Below are 26,140 nucleotides of genomic sequence, written 5' to 3' on the forward strand. Positions count from 1 at the left end.
ATTTGTCAATGTATTTATCCCTCCCCCCTTTGACCAGTAGCTGCTCTACACCATTTATGATAAACTGGCTCCCTTAACCTTCTCCCTGTTATATATTGCTGGGGACTTTAACTCTACTATGGATGCACAGATTGAGTCCTCTAATGGCTTATACTCTCGATTTGCACAACTTGTCCCAAGCCTTTGACTTTACAGATCACTCTCACACTGGAAACACCCAGAGATTAGGGCCTATTCACATTTCTACACACGAATCTGGTTCCCGCATTGACCTAGCTTTTGGTAACTCCTGGGCACTAGCCAGAGTCAAGAGTGTATCCTATCTGCTTTCGGACTTGTCTGACCATGCCCCACTGGAGTTATGCACGACACTGAAAAAAAGTCTGCCACTCTAACTGCTAGAGGTTAGCTCCGAAATGGGTGCAGGACCTGAAGGTTGGGGAGTTATTCTCTCCCAAGATGACAATTTTTGGAGCTTAGTGATGGTATTTAGCTTCCCTCTCAGTGGTGTGGGAGGCATTTAAAAGTGCACATCCATAGAGAATACATCTCCACATTTAAAGATGACAGCTCTGATTAATCCTCCCAGATGCAACAGCTGGCGTGTGAAGTTAGGGCAGCTGTAACTTTTTCGGAGTCTCCGAATTCAGACAACTTTGGTATGCTTACACAGAGGAGACGTGATTAGTCTCTCTACATGGCCCGAGATGCATCTCGGTCTGTGTTCCTTAGCTGGCAGAATATTCCAATCAGGGGTCCAGAACTGAAAATTACTGGCTAACATGAAAGCAGGTGCTAGGACTCAAACTGTAGTTGCTGATGGCATCTTGACCTCCGACCCTGCTAGTATATTGCAGACGTTTATGCACTATTTTGGCAATCTATATGAACCCATTTCAAGCCTGATGTCACAATCCAGGAATTTATTTGCACTTTGTATTTGCTTACAGTGGATGAGGCTGTTCTTTATCTAGCCATCACGATTGAGGAAATTGAAGCAGCAATTTGATCCTTTCCTCCCAAACACCAGGTCCTGGTGGCATCCCATGGGAATGGTACAGGATGTATGCAGCCACTCTTGCACCCAAGTGCCATGGTTTAGTCTCTGACTGTATAGAACATTTAACCCTACCCCCTTCTATGTATCAAGCACATATTGTGTCAATTCCTAAATTAGGGAAAGAACTGTCCAACCATGCCTCATATAGGCCCATCTCCTTGTTAAACTATCTAAAAATCCTAACTAAATTTCTTGCTACTAGATTGAGGATACTCCAGAATTTCCTTAGTATAGACCACACTGGTTTTATGCCAGGGAAATAGACTGACATCAAGATACGTAGAGTATTCACTAACCTACAGGTGCCCTTGGTTGATTCTACCTCCAGAGTCTTCGCTGCACTTGATGTTGACTTTTTATATCCACTGTAGCAGGGCAGTATACAGCTGACATAAGGCTTACTGAGAGGTCATCTGCAGGTGGTTCTGTTACACAGTAAACCTTATGCCGAAGGCAGTGAATGAGTTAAAGTAGAACTATGGGCAAAACTTTTTTTTCATTTTGGATGGAGCAAGAGAGGGTTATAACCGTTCAGATTTTTCACCATCTGTATTCCATTGTAGAGATTTCCCTTCACTTCCTGTCCCATAACCAAACAGGAAGTGAGATAAATTCAATGAAAATTAAGGGAATTCCTTGTTACCAAAACTAGTGTCCCTATTGGAAGATTTCCCCTCTATTGCTTTTCTGGGGACAACCCAAAATTTGTTATTTTTTTATTTCACTTTCCATGAAAGGACAGATCGAGAGGGTGAATCTCCCTAAAGGGGGCACAGAAAGCAATAAAAAACTGACAGGTTTTTTAATACCTCCACACTTTATCTCAAGGCCGTGATGGAGGCTTTGTAATAGGGTTTTCCCTGATGTTCAGTATTTTGCATAAGTAACCACTGGGCTGTCCCAGAATGAACAACTGGGCAAAGGTCCAAAGGTGATGAAAATCACTGTACCTAACAACCCAATTTAAAGCATTATTGGAGACAGGACTTGCATTGCAATAAAACAAAAAGCTATTTCTGAAGGATGTAAAGGTTTGCAAAAAAAAAAAAAAAAAAAACAAGCACAAAAATTATGCTTTGATGGAAACAAATGACAGATTAGTGTCAGTGCTGTGGTTTACCTGATCCTCGGAATACTTTGCTGCACAAACCTCCTGAATAACCGGTATATAGTCCTTCCTTACATTCTCCAGGGATGAATAGATGTTATTCAGCAGGACTGAAATCTTTACGATGATTTCTATTGATTTTGAACTGCAATCTTGGACAAAGAAATTAGTTGGGCTTGAAAACTCTGTAACACAACCCTGAAAATATAAAGAGGGGGGAGTCAAGTTTCAATTTAAAGAGAAATTCCAGCTCTATTCAAACAACTGCTACATATGAGTTTTTAAGCACACCTCATTTACCATTCCTCAGCTTCCCTTCTCCTGCAGACTGGTGAAGATTTGAAAAATGCTACTTGGATACTAAAGAGGACCAAATCTTAAAAAAATTAAATTTTGACTTTCCTTAAAATTCAATAACTTGGGTTACAGGACACAGGCTTGATATTCATAGTCCCTGGGTTACAGACTGGCATCAGCTTTGATGACACACCCCCTGGGCATCCCCCTAGAACCTTACATCACAAGTTCTGAGGTTTCTTTTTAGCAAGCAATGCAGATTAACATGGGCAAAGAGGGGAGGGTGACCTGTGTCCACAACGGGTCTCCAATATATGGAATATACAAGTCAAAATTCCTCTTTTCTTATTCAAATAGTATAGGACACGGGCTTGATATTCATAGACCCTGGGATGTCTCCAAGCAATTAAACAGAGAAGTGTGTGCAACAATAAGGCAAACTGAATTGTACCAACAGGCTCAACAGTATCATAGTGCTGCACCAAGAACCTAACGACAAAAGTTGCATTTATAGAGAACTAGAAAACTGGGGTAAATACTGCGCTGTCAACAAAACATAAAAAAGCAGCCAGCACAACAAATGACAATTGCAAATAAAATAAGGAAAAGTGCAGCGCTGAATAAGAATGGTGTTAAACCATATGGCAATGACTAATGTTTAAACGTTCAGAACTTGTGCAAATATAATAAAATGTACACAAAATAGGAAGGGCAAAATTAGTAAAATTTTAAGTCCACACTGTGAAAAGCAACTAAAAACATTAAAATATAGTCCAAAAAATAATAAGTGAAAAAAACAGTAAGTGTTTAAGCGTTGATCCCGGTGAATAGAGATCAACCTCCAGCGTGAAAATAATGTAATGAGAGAAACCACCACCGATAAAACTGGGGCTTACCAAAGCATATGGACTCAACAAGGCATATGCCAAATGAGTCGTCAAAGCGCCGATAATTGGGAACATCAACATTTAGGGGCGTTTGACTCTGGAATATGTTAGTCACTATTTCCTCCAGGGGATACACATCACAAGAGCAAAACTCAGAGGTAGAATCCATTGCATGGGTTAACAGTTTTTAGCCATAAATGAAACAAAAATTCCACATAGTGTGAATCCGTTTAACAGGAAATGTATTTAAAAAAATAGTAGAAAAACCTCACATTTGAGTAGAAACCATAAGCGCTTGTATAACAGGAAAATTAATGCAATGGAATCAGTAGGCTAGACCTGACGCTTTTTAACTGAAGACATCCAGATAAGCATAGATAACTCTATAAAGTATACAGGTCCATCACGTAAGGACACCAGCAAAAAAAAAGGACTCACACCTATGGGGGTGTGCACCGCAGAGCTTTTGCCACTGTCCAATCACCCGACGGTAGCAGCCCATAACCCAGAGTCTGAATATCAAGCCTGTGTCCTGTTTTGTAAGAATACAATAAAAGTAATTTTATGGCCAGGATTTAGTCTTGTATGATCTTTAGCCTAGTGGTCATCAACATCTGTCCTCGGGACCCACTAATAAGCCAGGTTTGCAAGATAACTGAAATACATCACATCACATGTGATATAATAATTTGTACTGATATCACTGAAAAGTATTTAAAAAATATTCCTCACTGATCCCAGCGCTCAAGACAGGTTGTCAAATTGTAAGCCGCTATCATAAACAAATCATAAAACATATATAGTATAAACAATTCCTTAATCCTTCGTAATGTGAGATATACTATATTGACAGCGCTTAATAAAACATTACTTCGCAGGAAATAGAAAAATAACAGTTCACAATTTACGAAGATTCCACCAGAGTGTAAAGTCCTAAGAAGTGGATATGAAATATCAGCTTAAATGTTCATAAAGTGAAAGAAGAGGTCCATCTCCAAGCCATCCACCAGAAACGCCAATGTGAATAAACTCCACACACGGTGACACTCCTTATGGTAATGCACTTACCAAAATTCTAAAAGAGTATAGGCACATCTAAAGCCCCATACACACGGTCGGACTTGTACAAACTTTTCCGTGGACTTTTGTACAAAGTGTGTTGTCCACAAGTTTGTATTGCATACACACGGTCGGACTTTTTGACAACAAACACGAACGTAATGACGTCACAACGTACTGACGCCGCTTCAAAAGAGGACGTTCAATGACTCCAGCGCCACCTTTGGTCAACTTCTGTATTGTAGTCTGATCGTTTGCAATGGTTCTGAGCATGCGTGTTTGTACCTTGTACAAAAGTCCGATGCTTTTGCGTACACACGGTAGGACTTTGCTCCATCGGACTTCTGTTGTCAAAAAGTTTGTCCGTTCGCAGAGCCAACAAAAGTCCGATGAAAACAGAAAAAGTTTGTCCGATGGAGCGTACACACAGTCGGATGTTGCTCCAAAACAGCTAATTTGCATGTTTGTTGTCAAAAAGTCCGACCGTGTGTACGGGCCTTAATAGTTACTGGCTCCTGGGATTCAACAATGCAGTTCCAGTTCAACAATTCTTCAGCACATTAAGTTTCCAGCATCACCAGTGTAATGAGCTCAGTGTAGACCAGGAATCCCAGGAGCCAGTAACTATTAGATGTGCCTATACTCCTTTTAGAATTTTGGCAAGTGCATTACCATAAGGAGTGTCACCGTGTGTGGAGTTTATTCACATTGGCGTTTTTGGTGGATGGCTTGGAGATGGACCTCTTCTTTCACTTTATGAACATTTAAGCTGATATTTCATATCCACTTCTTAGGACTTTACACTCTGGTGGAATCTTCGGAAATTGTGAACTGTTATTTTTCTATTTCCTGTGAAGTAATGTTTTATTAACCAGTTGCCGACCGCCGCACGCCGATGTACGTCGGTACAATGGCACGGGCAGGCATAAGGACATACATGTACGTCCCTTGCCTCCCGCGGGTCGGGGGCCCGATCGGGCCCCCGCCCGGTGCCTGCGGCGGTCGGTATTCGTACGGGAGCGATCCCGGACGAGGGGACGGCCATTCATTCATGGCCACCCCCTCGCGATCGCTCCCGACGAATAGAAATCCCCGGTGACATCACTTCCTCTCCTGTAATGTAAACACAGGAGAGGAAGTGATGTATTCTCTCCTCCGTGTCGGTATTTTTCGTTCCGACACGGAGGAGAGCGGATCAGTAAGTTGCACCAACACTCTACACACACAGTAGAACATGCCAGGCACACTCACACCCCCCCTTTACCCCCCGATCACCCCCCCAATTACCCCTGCCCCCCAGTCACAGTGACACCAATGTCATTTTTTTTTTTTTTTTTTGCATTGGTGTCATTTGTGACTGTAATAACTGTTAGGGCAGTTAGAGTTAGCCCCCTTTAGTTCTAATGTACCCCCCTAACCCCCCCAATAAAGGTTTAACCCCGTGATCACCCCCCGTCGCCAGTGTCACTAAGGCTGGGTTCACATTGCAGCGGTTTATGAGAACGAATGTGATTCGCACCGCACTGCAGTGCAAATCACATCCGATCTCTGTGCGATTCGAGTTCAGCCATTCGCCGCACCCGCCACACCCGCCGCACCCGCCGCAAATTCGCACGGGACCCTTTTTTTGGCCCGCAGCAGAATCGGATCGCATGGGTGTTCACACCATGCGATCCGAGTTTGCAGATCGCACTGCGATATGCGAACTGATCTGGGGGTGTCAGTAACATTTCACTGACACTCCCAGCAGTTCGCATAGGGCAGTGTGAACTGCCGCCGGGAGGCATGCGATGCAGGAACCCGCCGCGGATTCGCGGCGTTTCCGCATCGCTCCAGTGTGAACCCAGCCTAATAAGCGATCATTTTTCTGATCGCCGTATTAGTGTCACAGGTGACGCTAGTTAGGCAGGTAGGTATTTAGGTTCGCCGCAGCTTTTTATAGCGCCAGGGACCCCCATATACTACCGCATAAAGCCCCCTGATTGCCCCCTAGTTAACCCTTTCACCAGTGATCACCATATAACTGTTACAGGTGACGCTGGTTGGTTAGTTATTTTTTTATAGTTTCAGGGCACCCGCCATTTATTACCTAATAAAGGTTTAACCCCCTGATCACCCGGCGGGTGTCATTTGTGACTAATAACTGTTAGGGCAGTTAGGGTTAGCCCCCTTTAGTTCTAAGGTACCCCCCTAACCCCCCCAATAAAGGTTTAACCCCGTGATCACCCCCCGTCGCCAGTGTCACTAAGGCTGGGTTCACATTGCAGCGGTTTATGAGAACGGATGTGATTCGCACCGCACTGCAGTGCAAATCACATCCGATCTCTGTGCGATTCGAGTTCAGCCATTCGCCGCACCCGCCGCAAATTCGCACGGGACCCTTTTTTTGGCCCGCAGCAGAATCGGATCGCATGGGTGTTCACACCATGCGATCCGAGTTTGCAGATCGCACTGCGATATGCGAACTGATCTGGGGGTGTCAGTAACATTTCACTGACACTCCCAGCAGTTCGCATAGGGCAGTGTGAACTGCCGCCGGGAGGCATGCGATGCGGGAACCCGCCGCGCATTCGTGGCGTTCCCGCATCGCTCCAGTGTGAACCCAGCCTAATAAGCGATCGTTTTTCTGATCGCTGTATTAGTGTCACAGGTGACGCTAGTTAGGCAGGTAGGTATTTAGGTTCGCTGCAGCTTTTTATAGCGCCAGGGACCCCCATATACTACCGCATAAAGCCCCCTAATTGCCCCCTAGTTAACCCTTTCACCAGTGATCACCATATAACTGTTACAGGTGACGCTGGTTGGTTAGTTATTTTTTTATAGTTTCAGGGCACCCGCCATTTATTACCTAGTCTCACTAGTGTACCCCTAAATTTAGGGGTGTCTACTTTCCAAAATGGGGTCATTTGGGGGGGGTTTGTGCCATCTTGGCATTTTATGGCCTTCAAAACTGTAACGCCCTTAGAAAGCCTGAAGGCGGTGCTTGGTTTTCGGGGCCCCGTACGCGGCTAGGCTCCCAAAAAGTCCCACATATGTGGTATCCCCATACTCAGGAGAAGCAGCAGAATTTATTTTGGGGTGTCATTTCACATATGCCCATGGCATGCGTGAGCAATATATCATTTAGTGACAACTTTGTGAAAAAAAAAAAAAAAAAAAAGTTTGTAATTTTCCCGCAACTTGTGGCAAAATATAAAATATTCCATGGACTCAACATGCCTCTCAGCAAATAGCTTGGGGTGTCTACTTTCTAAAATGGGGTCATTTGTGGGGGTTTTGTGCCATCTTGGCATTTTATGGCCTTCAAAACTGTAATAGGTAGTGAGAAGTGAACTCAAAAATTTACGCCCTTAGAAAGCCTGAAGGCGGTGCTTGGTTTTCGGGGCCCCGTACGCGGCTAGGCTCCCAAAAAGTCCCACATATGTGGTATCCCCGTACTCAGGAGAAGCAGCAGAATTTATTTTGGGGTGTCATTTCACATATGCCCATGGCATGCATGAGCAATATATCATTTAGTGACAACTTTGTTAAAAAAAAAAAAAAAAAAAAAAGTTTGTAATTTTCCCGCAACTTGTGGCAAAATATAAAATATTCCATGAACTCAACATGCCTCTCAGCAAATAGCTTGGGGTGTCTACTTTCTAAAATGGGGTCATTTGTGGGGGTTTTGTGCCATCTTGGCATTTTATGGCCTTCAAAACTGTAATAGGTAGTGAGAAGTGAACTCAAAAATTTACGCCCTTAGAAAGCCTGAAGGCGGTGCTTGGTTTTCGGGGCCCCGTACGCGGCTAGGCTCCCAAAAAGTCCCACATATGTGGTATCCCCATACTCAGGAGAAGCAGCAGAATTTATTTTGGGGTGTCATTTCACATACGCCCATAGCATGTGTGAGCAATATATCATTTAGTGACAACTTTGTGTAAAAAAAAAAAAAAATTTTTTTTTTTGTCATTATTCAATCGCTTGAGGCAAAAAAATAAAATATTCAATGGGCTCAACATGCCTCTTATCAATTTCCTTAGGGGGTCTACTTTCCAAAATGGGGTCATTTGGGGGGGTTTTGTACTGCCCTGCCATTTTAGCACCTCAAGAAATGAGATAGGCAGTCGTAAACTAAAAGCTGCGTAAATTGCAGAAAACGTACCTTAGTTTGTAGATGTGACAACTTTTGCGCAAACCAATAAATATACAGTTATTGACTTTTTTTTTACCAAAGACATGTGGCTGAATACATTTTGGCCTAAATGTATGACTAAAATTGAGTTTATTGGATTTTTCTAATAACAAAAAGTAGAAAATATCATTTTTTTTCAAAATTTGCGGTCTTTTTACGTTTATATCGCAAAAAATAAAAATCGCAGAGGCAATCAAATACCATCAAAAGAAAGCTCTATTTGTGGGAAGAAAAGGACGCAAATTTTGTTTGGGTACAACATTGCATGACCGCGCAATTACCAGTTAAAGCAGCGCAGTGCCAAAGTGTAAAAAGACCTCTGGTCATTTACCAGCAAAATGGTCCGGTCTGAAAGTGGTTAAGCGATGTCAATATAGTATATCTCACATTACGAAGGATTAATGAATTTATACTATATATTTATATGTTATGTGATATAATTTGCTGCTCAGTGATTGCAGTATTCTAGTCTGCATCTTCCCAAGGTAATACATACAACCTGGCCTGTTAGTGGGCCCTGAGGACAGGGTTGATGACCACTGCTTTAGACTACAGCCATATAAAAGGCCTGTGGTTGTAGCTGTGACCTGCAGGTCGCTTTAGAAGACCCCAAATTTTCCTTAAAAAAAAAAAAAAAAAAATCATCAAAATGTACACAGCATGTATAAAGCAACCACCTGTATCTCTGTTCCTTCACGAAGGGTCTCCAAGTTCAAGTCACACAGCATGAGCCGCCTTCCATCATCTTTTTTATTGGGTTTAGAAACTGAAATACCTGAAGGCTACAAGAGAAGGACAATTAAATAAGCTGCAACATTCTAAAAGATCAAAAGATACAAGTCACAAAGTAAAAGGAGCAAAATTGATACTGGAATAACCCACTGTCTGAAAAATTCTTATATAAAATTAAAACGCGGCTGCATTTGTTTTAAACAAACATCTTTCTTTTTTAACAATGGGAACAAAGACATTTTAAACAACCGTGCCCCTCTAACCATGTGGTAATTTGGGGAAGGCCCTTTTCCGTTTTAGTAAGACTTTGAGCCAGGAAGCCAGCACCATAAAGACACACTATATCATCAAAAGTAGTGGGATACCTGCCTTTACATGCACATGACCTTTGATAGCATCCCAGTCATAAAGGCCCCTACACACACACACATTACGAAAAGCAGAAGTAAAATTTAATTGCCGATTATCAAATCTTTAGTATGGTGCTTTCAGCAGCCGATTCTAATTTTGCATATGACGAAAGCTGGATGTGCAGACTAACATTTTTGTTGGATGTGAACAAAATGTCAAATTTTTGTTTAATCAGTACAGTTTTGGTCTGAAAAAATAAAATAAAAATCATAAGAGCAAGACTACGCATGCTCAGAAAACATGGAATACATACAAAACTAGTCAACACATTACATCACTTCTGAAGTTGTATTGTGTCGTCTGATAATTTTCATATGGCGAGTAACCTCTTCCCTTTCAATACGAGACTAGCATGCAAAAAAAAATAAAAAATAAAAAAAACAGACGAATGTCTGATCGCGTGTACGGGGCATTAGTCTGTAGGATTCAATATTGAGGTGGCCCACCCTTTGCAGCTATAACAGCTTCAACTCTTCTGGGAAGGCTGTCCACAAGGTTTAGGTGTGTGTCTATGGGAATGTTTGACCATTCTTCCAGAAGTGCATTTGTTATGTCAGGCATTGATGTTGGACGAGAAGCCCTGACTCGCAGTCTCTGCTCCAATTCATCCCAAAGGTGTTCTATCGGGTTGAGGTCAGGACTCTGAAGGCCAGTCAATTTCTTCCTCCCAAAACTCACTCATCTATGTCTTTATGGATCTTGTGTGTGCACTAGTGCTCAGTCATGTTGGAACACGTGCACAAAGCAAGGTCCATAAATACATGGATGAACGAGTTTGGGGTGGAGGAACTTGACTGGCCTTCAGAGTCCAGACAAACTCAACAGAAAGCTTTTTTATTAATTAGAGTACAGACGGCGAGCCAGGCCTTCTTGTCCAACATCAGTGCCTGACATCACAAATTCACTTCTGGAAGTATGGTTAAACATTCCCATAAACAAACTCCTAAACCTTGTGGATAGCCTTTCCCAGAAGAGTTGAAGCTGGTCTAGCTGCAAAGGGTGGGCCAACTCAATATTAAATACTACAGACTAAGACTGGGATGTCATTAAAGAGCTCATGTGCGTGTAAAGTCACGTGTCCAAATACTTTTGACATAGTTTAATCAGTCTGCTATGGAGGCATTCAAGTGGCCTGTACAGTGTTCTGACATTAACCCTATGTAACCCTTTTGGGATATATTAGAACACAGATTGCGAACTAGGTCTTCTCATCCAACATCAGTGCCTGGTGTCACAAATTCCCAAACTCTTGTGGAAAGGTTTTTATAGCCACAAAAGGGGAGCAACTCCAGTAGAGGAGGGCGTCGTCAGATCTGAGTATGCAATAGGTAGGGCAAGGGTAAGAAGAGGGACAGATGGCTCTAAGTATTGCTATCTTTTAAATCAGGTTTGCCAGGTGGAGAGAGCACAATCTCTCAAAGTATGTTGATGGAAGTTACATAGTTACACACAGTCAGGTTGAAAAAAGACAAAGCTGAAAATCTGCAGGTTCTGAATAACGGTCATATAACATAAGAAATTACATATACTGTTCTTCGTCAGCAATAATATTTAATCTGTCTGGTTGAAGTTGCCATATATCTTTTGTTTAGCTTGGTACAATAGGTTTGTTACAATACTGTAGTTTGGCACTTGGCTACTGCTTGAAAACATACAGTACTACACCTTCTATGTATGAAACCATTTAGGAATGGAATGGGTGGACCTTTCACTCATCCACCAGCCATCCATTCTTAAATCACCTTCCATGCAAAGAAGCTGTAGTGCGGCTGGGAATAAAGGAGAGGGCATAGTCGGGCACACTAGACAAGATCCCTTGACAGTGCCTTAGTTGTACTAACCCTTACGCACTAAATGATTACAGTGGCAGAGGTGTGGTTTATGTACAGAGAAGGATTTCACCTAGCAGAGGAGATCAGCACAAAAAGGACAAATCTTACTAAGTTATGTCACTTGTGATGATTTTTCTGCGTTTTATTTTGGCTGCTTTTAGGCTTAAGAACAGAAGCTAAAAATAAGATAAATAACCCATAAAAGATCAACTAAAATAACAGTTTTTACTGCAATAATCACCGTCAACTTCGAGATTTACCCCACAATACGTTATTTCTGCTGCTAATGTCTGCAGTCTGATGACCATCATTACTTAAGACAGAAAGCAAAAAGATATAACAATGGGACTTTGACTGTGCCCCCAGTAGTGAATATATCCACCATAACACATCACGGTTTGTTCCGCAAAACATGTATATCTGCCTCTAATCTGTTTTGTGTCTGTAATTTACTGTAATATTACGGTTTTGATGTGCCTTTTTGGCATATTTTATATACTAAACTAATAAAATTGGATTTTTGTACTCACCGTAAAATCCTTTTCTCTGAAGTTCATTGATGGACACATCACCTTTAATCTTGACCTTAGGCTTATATCGCCATCTTCAGGAGAGGACTAGGCAGAACACACAAAAAGAGCAAAACTGTACAGTCCCGCCCATGGGGGCGGTCCTACTGGCTATAATCTCTCACTCTGCTACCAGCAGTTCAGTTATTAAAAATGCAGTACAAACATAAATAGGAGGGTGGGTGCTGTGTCCGTCAATGAACTTCAGAGAAAGGGATTTTACGGTGAATACAAAAATCCTATTTTCTCTTCCGTTCATTGACCGACACATCTTTAATCTTGACCTTAGGGACGTCCCCAAGCAGTGTCAAAAGGGAGGGGTGGGAACAGAAAAAAAAAAAAAAAAAAAAAACTCCACTTAACACAAAAAAAACTCAACAGAGAAGTTGCAACCATAAACATGTCAAACCCCCTGAACAACCGTACTTAATGAATGAGTCGCCAAAGGTCACTGAAAAAAAAAAAAAAAAAAGACCTTGCGACAGAAGGTTCTCCCGCATCGGCAGCCACCAAGGAAGATCCTCCACCATTCTGTTGGTGTACCAAGGACGTCCAGGCCAATCTGGGGCAATCACCGTAATCCCCTCGGCCTCCACTCTGCGTAGCAGACGGGGTAGGAGTCTGAGCGGGGGGGTATAAATCAGCCGATAATGCCCCCATGGAGCCACCAACGCGTCCGCCCAGGGAACTCTTGACCTGGACACAAACCTCTGTATCTTCTGATTAAGCCGAGAGGCCAAGACATCCACATCCAGTGTGCCCCAACTTAGGCAAATGAGCCAAAATACTTCTGGATGCAGCGACCATGTCACCTGGTCCAGCTGACGACTGAGGTAGTCCGACTGCAAGTTTTCAACGCCGGGAATGTATACGGCTCACAGAGCCAGCACGCACCGCTCTGCCCATTGTAGGATGTGAGCGACCTCCAGGGCTGCAGCAGAGCTCCTTGCACCTCGTTGATGCTTGACATACACCACCACTGTGGAATTGTCCGACTGGATCCTAACCGGACACCCCTGTAAGCTCTGCGACCATGTGGAGGGTACCACCTGATAGCCCGAAGCTGGAGCACATTGATCAGCAGGTGGGATTCTTCCTGCGTCCAGCGACCCTGGGCCGACTGTACGCCCCAAACTCCCACCCAGCCGGTCAGGCTGGCGTCCGTTGTGATCACCCTCCAATGAAGAGTAAGGAACTACTTCCCGGACCGAAGGGCCGGAGACCTCACTCACCAGAGAAGGGAATACCTGACTAGCTGGGTCGCCTGAATTTGACAATCCAGGGATGTCAGAGATCTGTCCCATTTGGACAGGATCTTTTTCTGCAAGACTCGAATGTGAAATTGAGCATACAGTACCGCCTCAAAAGTGGCTACCATGAGACCCAGAACATGCACGCAAAAACGCAGCGACGACTACCGGAAGGACATCAATAACTTCACCGCAGATTGAAGAGTCTGCAGCTTGTCTGAAGGGAGAAAGCCTCTGAGGAATCCAGAATCAAGCCCAGGTACTCCAGGCGTTGAGTTGTCACCAACACCGACTTCTGGAGGTTCAACACCCAAGCAAACTCAAGGAGAGTCTGTATGGTGATCGCCACATCCTCCATTAATTCTGAGGCACGATTGCGATCCCTCGTCGTCTTAGCAATGCCAGAATTAGGGCTAGCACCTTGAAGACCCTTGGCGCCGTCGCTAGGCCAAAGGGGAGAGCTACAAATTGTTAGTGCTTGTCCCCGACCGCAAATCGTAGAAACCTCTGGTGCCTGACGCATATGGGGAAATGCAAGCATGCGTCCTTGATGTCCAAGGGCGCCAAGAAATCCCAGATGGAGTGAAGCGACCACGGAACGAACCAACTCCATCCTGAACCTTTGCACTTTCACAAAGCCGTTGGGGGCCTTGAGATCCAGGACCAGACGGACCCCTTCTTTCTTCAGACCCACTGGTCGGAAAGGAGGGAGGTCCACCGTACTGTAAACTCCCAAAGGCGACCCCCCACCCGAGAGTCGGGCGGGGCAAACCTTCATGCGGCAACAGATTTCGCAGGCTTGCGAAACCAGGGATGCTTTTGTCTCTCAGCGGCACCTTGTCGCACTGGGAGCGCTTACCTGTCGACCCGGGCGGACGAAAAATCCGCTTCTGAGCGAAAAAGGAGGTTTCCTGCCTACGGCGTAGCTCCTAACCCTTTCTGGACTGTGGGAGCAAAGTACTCTTACCCCCAGTAACATTCTTAATAATGTCATCCAGCGAGGCTCCAAATAGCCGCTCCCTTTGGGAAGGCAAATCCACCAGAGCTTTCTTAGATGCCTGGTCCGCAGACTAGCATTTAAGCCAAATCAGGCGACGTAGCACTACTGCGGATACTGAGGCTCTAGAAAGCAAAGGGGGCGTATCCAGGGCTGCATCACAGACAGACATACTTAAGGCCATGCACCAACTGGTCTGCCATTTCCACACAGACTGTGGAAATCTGTTCCTTCAACTCGCGGTGCAACAACACATTCAATAAGTGTTTGTGACACCAGGGGCGTGGCAAACACTGGCTGCAATGCTGACCCCACCGCCGTAAACACAGACTGGGCAAGCACCTCGGCACGTCTGTCAGCAGGGTCCTTGAAAGAGGGAGACCTTTCCACCAGAATCGTGATTTCCTTCTTTAACCTGGATACCGAAGCAGATGTCTATTTGTTCAGGAATCTCTCAAAGGGGTAACACACCGCCATCCGTCTCTGGACTGAAAAGGCCCGCTGTTGGCTTCCCCACTCCTTGTAAATAAACGTATCAAAATACTTAGCCATGCGGGCCGGCTTGTGGGACCCAAAAGGGACCGACACCTCTGCAGATGCCCCTGCCGTATCCTCCATCTTTAAAGTATCCCGCACCACTGTGTTAAGTGCTCCTACTAGCGCTTTTTCCTGTGCTGTCCCGGACATGGAGTTATCCTCACTTTACAAACTGTCCTGGTCCACATCCTCTGAAATGTCAGAACAGGGTCCACCTGTCACAGCAGGACCAGAGTCTGAATCAGAGCTTTCCCCATAAGACGGTGGGGGCGGTTTTTAACCCTCTTGCTCCCGCACGCCGCTTCCACCCTGGCAAAAAAAGGCTCCAGGACCGCCGACAGATTGTCCATAGGCACCGCAGGTGCAGGGGAACCGGTTGCAACAGGGATGTCTGGGGAAGCGGCGCCAGCTTCTGACGCCATGTTGACCCACTCTCGCTTGTCACCACTAGGTACCTAAAGCAAGCCACAAAAAATGCCCACCCTCCTAGCAGCCACAGACTGAGGGGGCCCCCCGCAGGATTCACCACCCTGACCCAGGTACTGCACTGTGCTGACACCATCCGCACTCCCCTCTGCCTGCCATGAGGTGTTATGTGTCAGTTACGTGCTGTTCCAGGTTTAACCAGCCCCCAGCACTAGAGTATAACAGATCTGAGGCTACTAAAAACTGTCCGCAGGCCTCCTCAGCAAAAGCGCCCAAAACTGCTGGGAAAATGGCCATGGTTAAGCAAATGGCTGCGGCTACAAGAAAATGGCCGCGGCTTCCACGGCGGCCAGTCCCCACATGGCAGCACAGAGACACCCCAAACCGACACTAAAAGAGGGGAAAAAGCAAGTGGACCCCTGGCCAGGTACGTGCTCCGCACCCCCTATGCCCAGTCACACAGTGGCTCCTTGGGGATAGGGGAGGAGGAAAAGGGAGAGGGAGAAACCCCCTAGTCGACCTCCCAGGGAATGCCCAGCTGCTCTATCCCACCGAAAAAGGGGGCACATACTTACCCCCTACTGTCGGGACTGCTGGACGCATTCCACGGACAGACCCATCATCCGAACAATACAGGGTGGCTGTCGGACGCGGCACACTGTGATATGGACAGCAGTAGCACGGTCATATGTGTGCCCCAGAGCATATAGCTCAACGGCCACCCCTGGATCAGAACAGGATATGTTGTGGCTGACCCAGCGGATAGCTAAAATCTACACACACTCGATGTCAAGGCTGGGTTAGACTACCAGGATCTATATTATCCAGCCCGTCACCCAGCCCGGCTGCTGACTGTAGATCACAGAAATCAAAAAGCAGAAAAAATTCCAAGGACCATTGGTCTCCACAGGGATCAAGGGAACTGAGCTGCTGGTAGCAGAGTGAGGGGTTATAGCCAGTAGGACCAACCCCGGGTGGTACTGTACAGTTTTGCTGTTTTTGTGTGTTCTGCCTAGTCCTCTCCTGAGGGTGGCATATAACCCTAAGGTCAAGATTACAGGTGCTGTGTCTGTCAATGAACGAAAGAGAAATATCTTTTGAGTTTTATATTCACTTCTATGTCTGGATGAATCCTATATTCACTACTGGAGGAACCAAAGTCCAATTGTTTTTTTGTTTTTTGCCAGATCAAGTAGGGATGGTGCCTCCTGTAGTGTACTACAATCAGCATTCCACCTCACACATTATATATTTTGGAAATTGCCATCATTTAACTCCCTTTCTTTGAGCCCATGTCGTTCTGGACCTGCTCCAAGCCTGTAAATTAACACTGAAAAGGAAAAGCAACACAAGGATGACCTCATCTCTGCCACTCTGATCTTTCCTTCTATCAGCATGCTTGTCAGAACATACTACAATAATCAGCTTCTTGCTCTTTTTCCGATCCCATTCCAACCCTGCTGTACATGGACTGCAAGAGGTGGATACCAAAAATAATTCAGTTATTTGCATTGCTTGCAATAAACAAAATTGCATGATCTAACAGTGATTACAGAGCCACAAAAAAGGTGGTCATTTTGTATCTGCCGAGCGTTCATTAACCACTTGCTTACTGGGCATATAAACCCCCCTCCTATCCAGACCAATTTTCAGCTTTTAGTGCTGTCACTTTTTGAATGACAATTGCACGGTCATACAACACTCTACTCAAATGAAATTATTTTTTACCCTCCAAATAGAGCTTTCTTTTGATGGTATTTGATTACCTGTGCAATTTTTTTTTTTTTTTTTTTAAACAAGAATGTAAAATGACCAAATGTTTTTTATTATTATTAGGTTTTAAAATTTTATAACGGGTAATTTTTGTCCGTCATTGATGTACGCTGATGAGGCGGCACTGATATGTGGCAGTGATGGGCACTGATGGGCGTCGATAGGTGGCACTTGTGGGCCGGCCCCTTACTCAGATCGGTGATCACCCGAGTCTCAGTGACTCGGTGATCACAGCGAGCACAGGGAGCATGCACCGGGGAAGCCGTCATATGACGGCCTTCCGGGAATTCACATCCGCGCTGTGGCCGTCATTCGGCCATAGCGCGGATGTCAGGTGGTTAAACATCACTCGTTTAAAATGGACTGGAAAAAAAGAAAAACCCAAGAAGATGAGAAGATTACGATGACAGCAGGATTATACCTGGAGTAAGGTGTGACAGATGTCAGTGTCACCAGTTAATAAACTTTATTAAGACCATCATGTTCTCTATATCTTGCCTGTCAGCATAAGATTAAAAACGGAACACCAACCAAACTCCACCAGCTGAAATACATAGATGTCAACTGATTTCCCTGCCAAATATTTGGAATTCCATACAATCCCCTCCTGGGAAACCCTCACTCCCACTACATTGCATACCCTGATTTTTATCTTTAAGGTTAGATTAACACTATTGTGGTGCAGGAAACGTGGTAATCCGACACCATAAACATGGGTCGCAAACAGTGTATTTGCTGGCCCCCGGATCGCATGGTACAAAACAACCATGCAATCTGGTTGCAGTGTGTTTACAAAAGTGCTGCATGCACATCTGGTGAGATGCAGTATGATTTGAGTCCATTCAAAAATAGGCACAAATCGCACCTCACTGAATCGCATGTGAATTGAACAGGAACACAGTGCGAGTATTAAAGAGGTTGGAAAATCCTCAGGGGGAAAAAACCTGCACGACAAAGGCACAATGAGCTAGTATGCATGGCATAATATCTCATTATGAATTACTTAGAACAATGCCCTGCAGTGCCGCCTGCACTCAGCTCCCACAACCGACATCTTTCACCAGGCGCTGTGATTGGCAGGGGCCACGATGACGTCACTCCTGTAGGTGCCATCAGTCACAGCACGGGTACTGAAGAAACGGCACGTGTACATTAAATGGAGTTGTAAACCCTCGTGTTTTTTCACCTTAATGCATCAAGGTGAAAAAACACCTGGCAAGGAAATTTTTTACAGTAATTAATGCATTTTTAAATCACTGTATTAAATGTCAAAAGGTCCCAAAAATGTGTCCGCCATGTCGCAGTCATGATATATAAAAAAAAAAAAAAAATAATAATAATAAAAAAAAAAAAAAAAAAAATCGCAGATCGCCGCCATTCCTACTAAAAAAAATAATAATAATGCTATAACTTTTGCGAAAACCAATCAATATTCACTTATTGCGATTTTTTTTTTTTTAAACCAAAAATACGTAGAATACATATCGGCCAAAACTGAGAAACTTATTTACGGTGAGTACAAAAAAAATCGTATTTTTTTTTTCCACAAATAGCTTTTTTATTTTTGGTGGTATTTGATCACCTCTTTTTTTTTTTTTTGCGATATAAACAAAAAAATGGCAATTTTGAAAAAACACCTCTCTCTCTCTCTATATATATATATATATATATATATATATATATATATATATATATATATATATATATATATATATATATATATATATATATATATATATATATATATATATATATATATATATATATAGTACAGACCAAAAGTTTGGACACACCACCTCATTCAAAGAGTTTTCTTTATTTTCATGACTATGAAAATTGTAGATTCACACTGAAGGCATCAAAACTATGAATTAACACACGTCCAATTATATGCTGAACAAAAAAGTGTGAAACTGAAAATATGTCTTATATTCTAGGTTCTTCAAAGTAGTCACCTTTTGCTTTGATTACTGCTCCGCACACTCTTGGCATTCTGTTGATGAGCTTCAAGAGGTAGTCACCTGAAATGGCTTTCCAACAGTCTTGAAGGAGTTCCCAGAGATGCTTAGCACTCGTTGGCCCTTTTGCCTTCACTCTGCTGTCCAGCACACCCCAAACCATCTCGATTGGGTTCAGGTTCGGTGACTGTGGAGGCCAGGTCCTCTGGCGCAGCACCCCATCACTCTCCTTCTTGGTCAAATAGCCCTTACACAGCCTGGAGGTGTGTTTGGGCTCATTGTCCTATTTGAAAAATAAATGATGGTCCAACTAAACGCAAACCGATGGAATAGCATGCCGCTGCAAGATGCTGTGGTAGCCATGCTGGTTCAGTATGCCTTCAATTTTGAATAAATCCCCAACAGTGTCACCAGCAAAGCACCCTAACACCATCACACCTCCTCCATGCTTCACGGTGGGAACCAGGCATGTAGAGTCCATCCGTTCACCTCTTCTGCGTCGCACAAAGACACGGTGGTTCTAACCAAAGATTTCAAACTTGTACTCATCAGACCAAAGCACAGATTTCCACTGGTCTAATGTCCATTCCTTGTGTTCTTTAGCCCAAACAAGTCTCTTCTGCTTGTTGCCTGTCCTCAGCAGTGGTTTCCTAGCAGCTATGTTACTATTAAGGCCTGATTCACACAGTCTCCTTTTAACAGTTGTTCTAGAGATGTGTCTGCTGCTAGGACTCTGTGTGCCATTGACCCGTTCTCTAATATGAGCTGCTGTTAACCTGCGATTTCTGAGGCTGGTGACTCGGATGAACTTATCGTCCGCAGCAGAGGTGACTCTTGGTCTTCCTTTCCTGGAGCGGTCCTCATGTCAGCCAGTTTCTTTGTAGTGCTTGATGGTTTTTGCCACTGCACTTGGGGACACTTTCAAAGTTTTCCCAATTGTTCGGACTGAATGACCTTCATTTCTTAAAGTAATGATGGCAATTCATTTTTCTTTACTTAGACTTTGTATTATGGCAAGAAAAAAGCAGCTAACAGTCTATTCAGTAGGACTATCAGCTGTGTAATGTATCCACCTCCTGCACAACACAACTGATGGTCCCAACCCCATTTATAAGGCTTGAAATCCCACTTATTAAACCTGACAGGGCATACCTGTGAAGTGAAAACCATTTCGAGTGACTACCTCTTGAAGCTCATCAACAGAATGCCAAGAGTGTGCGGAGCAGTAATCAAAGCAAAGAGTGGCTACTTTGAAGAACTTAGAATATAAGACAAATTTTCAGTTTCACACTTTTTTGTTCAGTATATAATTGGACATGGGTTAATTCATTGTTTTGATGCCTTCAGTGTGAATCTACAATTTTCAGTCATGAAAATAAAGAAAACTCTTTGAATGAGAAGGTGTGTCCAAACTTTTGGTCTGTACTATATATATATATATATATATATATATATATATATATATATATATATATATTATATATATATATATATATATATATATATATATATATATATAGATAGATAGATAGATAGATAGATATAAAAAAAATTGTTTTTTCAAAATTGCCATTTTTTTGGGTTTATAGCGCAAAAAAAATAAAAATAAATAAAAACGCAGAGGTGATCAAATACCACCAAAAATAAAAAAAACTATTTGTGGGGAAAAAAAAGATTTTTTGTACTCGCCGTCAATTCCTTTTCTCTTGCGTTCACCGACTGACACAGCTCCTTTCTTATACCATCGGGTTGTTACGCCACCTTCAGAAGACTAGGCAGAACATGTTATAATAAATCTAGAACTTTCTAGTTCCGCCCAAGGGGCAGTCCCTTAGGTAGCAACCCCCCCCAGCCTGCTTCTGTTGCCTCAGTACGTCAACAAACAGTATAACGTAAAACTAATAGGAGGGGAGGGTGCCGTCTCAGTTGGTGAACTACAGAGAAAAGGATTTTACGGTGAGTAAAAAAAATCCTATTTTCTCTTACATTCACCGACCGACAGCTCCTTTCTCATACCATGGGGACGTCCCCAAGCAGCGCCAAAACGCAGGGTGGGAAAACAGCATAAAATTTCACGCTCAAAAACAGTTTGGAAATGGCAAGACACAGCTATAACCACAAAAACAATGCGCCTCAATCCAGGAGTCACTACCTACAGACCACGTCAAAACTTGCAGTAACAAAACAGTGCATTAACAGTACTGTGTTTTTATATAAAAAAAAAATAAAACAAATAAAAAAACTTAAAGTACAATTGCAATTACATAGCCGCCTGCAAAACTATGCGGCCAAAACAGGCATCAGCCGATGCACCGGCATCTACCTTGCAGAATTTTGTAAATGTGTGAACAGACGGCCAAGTCACCGCTTTACACACTTGAGCGACAGACACTTGATGTCGGAAGGCCCAAGAACGTTCCAATTGCCCTGGTGGAGTGGGCCATGACCGGAAAAGGGGGCACCTGGCCCTTCAAGGCGGAGGCCTGTAGTACAATCTGTCTGATCCAACTGGAAATGGTGGCCGACGAGACCGCCATGCCAATGAGTCTGACTTGCGAAAGGGAGCCGTAGCAGACAAATACACCCTCAGAGCCTGAAACACATCCAGGAAATGGAGGGCCTCCTTAGGATCTGTCGGTTTAGGACACAGATGGTAATACAATGTCTTCATTGATGTGGAACACCAAAACCACCTTGGGCAGAAAAGAAGGTTGCGGACGCAACACCACCTTATCCATGTGGATAACCAGATATGGCGACTTGCAAGACAAGGCTGCCAGTTCCGAAACCCTCCTGGCCGATGTAATGGCCCCTAGAAAGACCACTTTCTTGGAAAGGGTCAGAGGGATCTCTCTATTTTCAAATTCAGATCCCATGGGGGTAACAGTGGACGCACCGGAGGAAAACATGTCAGACCCCTTGAACAAAAGTGCTCACTAGAGTGAGATGCCAGGGGTCACTGAAAAAAAGACAGCCAAAGCTGATATTTGTCCTTTAATGGTGCAAAGCCAATTTCTGGTCTACTCCTTGCTGTAAAAAGAGCAGGATCCTGAGCGTGGATGCCAACCTTACAACTCACACATAGAGATGTAGGCATTCCAGGTACGATGATATATCTTCCGAGAAGATTTACATGCTTTCAGCATAGTTGGAATCACCGAGTCCGAAAGACCCTGGTTCCTCAACACCGGGCTCTCAAAAGCTATGCCGTTAAAACTAGCGATGGTAAAGCAGGATGGAGAATCGGACCTTGAGACAGAAGGTGTTCTCGTAACGGCAGTCGCCATGGGGCGTCCACCACCAGGCGCACTAGGTCTGCATACCAGGGACGCTGGGGCCAATCTGAGGCAATCAGTATTACTGGAAACCCCTCAGGATCCACTCTGTGAAGCAGGCGTGGTAACAGTTTCAGCGGAGGAAAGGCATAGATCAGCTGGTACTGATCCCACGGAGCCACCAGCACGTCTGATGCATCCGCCCAAGGATCTCTTGTCCTGGACACAAATCTCGGCACCTTCCGATTGAGACGGGAGGCCAGAAGATCCAAATCTGGTGTGTCCCATCGCAGGCACAGTAGCCTGAACACCTCCTGATGCAACGCCCATTCTGCTGGGTCCAGCATCTGGCCACATAAGTAATCCGCCTGCCAGTTCTCCACTCCAGGGATCTAAATGGCCAATAGGGCCGGTACATGTCGCTCTGCCCACTAAAGGATGTGAGCGACCCCCCGTGCGGCAGCCAAGCTTCTTGTTCCTCCTTGGTGATTGACATATGCCAACGCCGTGGTGTTGTCTGACTGGATCCTGATCGGATGCCCTCAGTCTTATCGACCATGTGGAGAGGCATAGCCTGATCGCTCGCAGCTCGAGTACATTGAATCAGCAGCTTGGATTCCTCCTCCGACCAAAGGCCCTGGGTTTGACTGAACTCCCATTACTCCACCCCAGCCAGTTAGGCTGGCAGCCGTTGTGATCACTGTAGCGGTAGGAACGACTTCCCGGACCGAAGTGCCGGGGACCTCAGCCACCAGAGCAGGGAGTCCCTGACTGACTGGCTTACCTGAATCTGCCTTATCCAGGGAAAACGGAGATTTGTCCCATTTCGTCAAGATGTCCTTCTGCAAAACTCTTGTGGGAAACTGGGCATATGGTACTGCCTCGAAGGAGGCCACAGTGAGTCCCAGGACTCGCATGCAGAAGCATAGCGATGACCACCTTCGGTTCATCAGCAGTTTTACCGCGGCTTAGAGTTCGCAGCTTGTCTGAAGGGAGAAACACTCGCTTCCACTGTGTCCAGCAGTAAGCCCAAATTCCTGCAGGGTCTGCATGGTGATCGCCACATCCTCCTCCAACTCTGAGGCGGACGTTGCTCTCAGGAGGAGATGGTCTAGGTAACCCACGATCGCGATCCCACGTTGTCGCAGCAACGCCAAAACAGGAGCCAATACCTTGGTAAAAACTCGGGGGACTGATGCCAAACCAAAGGGGAGAGCTACAAACTGGTAGTGGGCTTCCCCAACTGCAAATTGCAGAAATTGCCGATGCCGAAGGCATATGGGTATGTGTAGGTACGCATCCAAGATGTCCAAAGGCGCCAGGGAGTCCCCTTGATGGAATGCAGCGACTACCGAGCGAACCGATTCCATCCTGAACCGCTGTACTTTCACAAAGTAATTGAGGGCTTTTAGGTCCAAAATTGGACATACCCCCTCCTTTTTGGGGACTAAAAACAGATTTGAGTAGAACACCTGTAAACGTTCCGACTCCGGAACAGGTACCATCCCCCCGCGATTCAACAGGTCCCTTTCCTCCCCCAATAGGGCCTCCCGGCGAGGCGGGAGTACGGGTATGCTGGAGGGGAAGAATCTGTCATGTGTCCAAGAGAGGAACTCTATCTTGTAGCCTGAGGAAATCAGAACGCAGACCCATTGGTTGGACAGCCGAGAGGCCCACCGGGCTGCAAACTCCCAAAGGCGACCCCTCATGCGGTAGCACTTTTGCTAGCAGGCTTGCGGTTCCAGGGACACTTTTGTCCTTCAGAGGTTGCGCTGTTGGGCTGGGGATGCTTAGCCAAAGCCCCGGAAGAACAAAAAGCCGTTTGAGTGGAAAAAAAAAAAAAAAGAGAGCCCTTGCCTACAGCGTGGCACCTTAGCCTTCCTGGCCTGTGGGAGTAGCGTAGCCTGGATAACAGAGGAAGGGTATCCAGGGCAGCATCACAAACGTACTGAAGGCCTTGCACTAACTGGTCTGCTAGTTCCACACCAACAGCAGAAGCCTGTTGCTCCCCCAATTCACAGTGCAACAGTTTTGCCCACTCAGTAAGTGTCTGACACAGGTGTAGATGCCAGTACTGGTCACATTGCTGACCCCACAACCGTAAACAAAGGAACAAGCCACTGCCTCGGCCTTCCTGTCTGTGGGATCCTTAAATGCAGGAGTCCCCTCTACCGGGATCGTGGTTACTTTGTTTAACCTGGATACTGGGGGGTCCACTACTGGAGGAGCCGACCACTTTTTGAGAAGGCTCTGCTCAAAGGGGACTGAAAAGGTCCATTGCGGTTGACCCCATTCCTTGTATATGAACTTATCAAAATAAGTCAGAAACGACAGAACAGGGGTCATTAGCCTCAGCAGGGTCCGAGTCTGCGTCAGAGCTCTCCCCAGATGGCAGGGGCCATTTTTACCACCTATGCACCCACGCACCGCCTCCATCTTGGCAACAAACTAATTAAGGACCACCGACAAAGCGTCCAGAGGCACTGCACTGTCTACAGGTGAACTGGGTGCAATTGCCTGGATTTCAGGGAAGAAACACCAGTTTCTGAAGCCATGCTGACCCTACCCTGTCTGCCACCTGTTGGGGACTTAGTACAGTGATGGTCCCACCCTCCTAACTGCTGCAGACTGAGGGGCCCCTACCGCAGGACTCACCACCCTGACCGAGTTCTGCACCGTCCAGATAGGTGTGCCTGTGTCAGCTCACAGATGCATAAGAGACAAAACCGCACTGTGCTGAGCTCCTCTGTATAGCGCTGAAGCTGAAAAACGTGTTCAGACTTCAGCAAAATGGCCGCTGAGAATCCAGTATAAAAGGACACCAAAAATGGCCGAACCGTGTATGCAATGAAAAAATCGTTGGAAAACAGCGCTGCCCAAAAAATTGTTCAACTAATCAAAAAAAAACCTGTGCCAGTGAGGCAAGCTTTAAAATAATGATAATATAAATAATAATAAATTCTTGCCGCAACACAATGTGAGATACCCACAATATACAGAAAACCAAAAAGTAAAGCTGCCCTAGAACTTATAAAATACCAGAATAATCCTGTGACATATTATATTCTGTTTTTAAATACTGAAAAGTGTATTTGACTATAAAAAAGTGCAAAAATTACTCAAAATTAAAAACACAAAAACAGTCCAAAAAAAGGGAGACGCCCAAGGGACAGTTATTTAACAGCCCCTGAGCCTGCTACTGTAGCCTCATTTTTTTCTGCCTAGTGAGGGAGATAGACCTGCGGGCCCATCGTTGGAATTTTGTGCAAGATTAAAGATCCTGTGATCTGCTATCAACAGCCGCCTGGGTGACAAGCTGGATACTCTTTCCTCTCCTCCTTTCTATTCTCTCCTTGTAGTCTCCCCAGCCAGGCCAGCGAGCGAGCGCGTGCAGACCAGAGCTCCACGCTGGGTCGGCTACGACATGCCCCCAGCTCCAGGGGCGGCCGGTGGACGTAATGCCCCAGGGGGAAACACACATGACCGGGCTACTGATGTCTGCGCCACGGTGTGCCGGGCCAGCAGCCACCCCGTACTGATCAGAGAGTGGGTCTGTGATGGAATGTCTCCCAGCTCTGCAGGACTGGTAAGTACAGCTCTCCCTGCCTCGATGGGGCTGAGCAGCTGGGCATTCCCTGGGAGGTCGATTCAGGGCTCCCTCATCTCCCTCTCTTCTCTCCCTGTCCCTATCTCCCCCTCCCTTCCCTGTGGGGGATGCTACATGGGCTGCTGAGCGGTGTGTGTGCCATAGACGGACCCCCGGGGGGCTCTCACCTGGGGTGGGGACTGCACTGG

At 45.1% G+C, this 26,140-nt stretch overlaps 1 protein-coding gene across 1 annotated transcript in view; it reads right to left on the minus strand.

Annotated features, from left to right (window-relative positions):
• The window catches only part of TDRD1 (tudor domain containing 1), a 299,412-nt gene that overhangs the window by 188,559 nt on the left and 84,713 nt on the right, over positions 1-26,140 (minus strand). The window contains exons 6-7 of the mRNA XM_077453765.1: positions 9,263-9,367; positions 2,181-2,366 (exon numbers count right to left, since the gene is read on the minus strand). Of these exons, the coding sequence (XP_077309891.1) occupies positions 2,181-2,366; positions 9,263-9,367 (291 nt within the window). The remainder of the gene's footprint in view (positions 1-2,180; positions 2,367-9,262; positions 9,368-26,140) is intronic.

The sequence above is a fragment of the Lithobates pipiens genome, unplaced genomic scaffold (assembly GCF_037356315.1).
Source record: "Lithobates pipiens isolate NorthernLeopardFrog02 unplaced genomic scaffold, aLitPip1_a1.2 Scaffold_25, whole genome shotgun sequence".
In the NCBI taxonomy this organism is placed as follows: domain Eukaryota; kingdom Metazoa; phylum Chordata; class Amphibia; order Anura; family Ranidae; genus Lithobates; species Lithobates pipiens.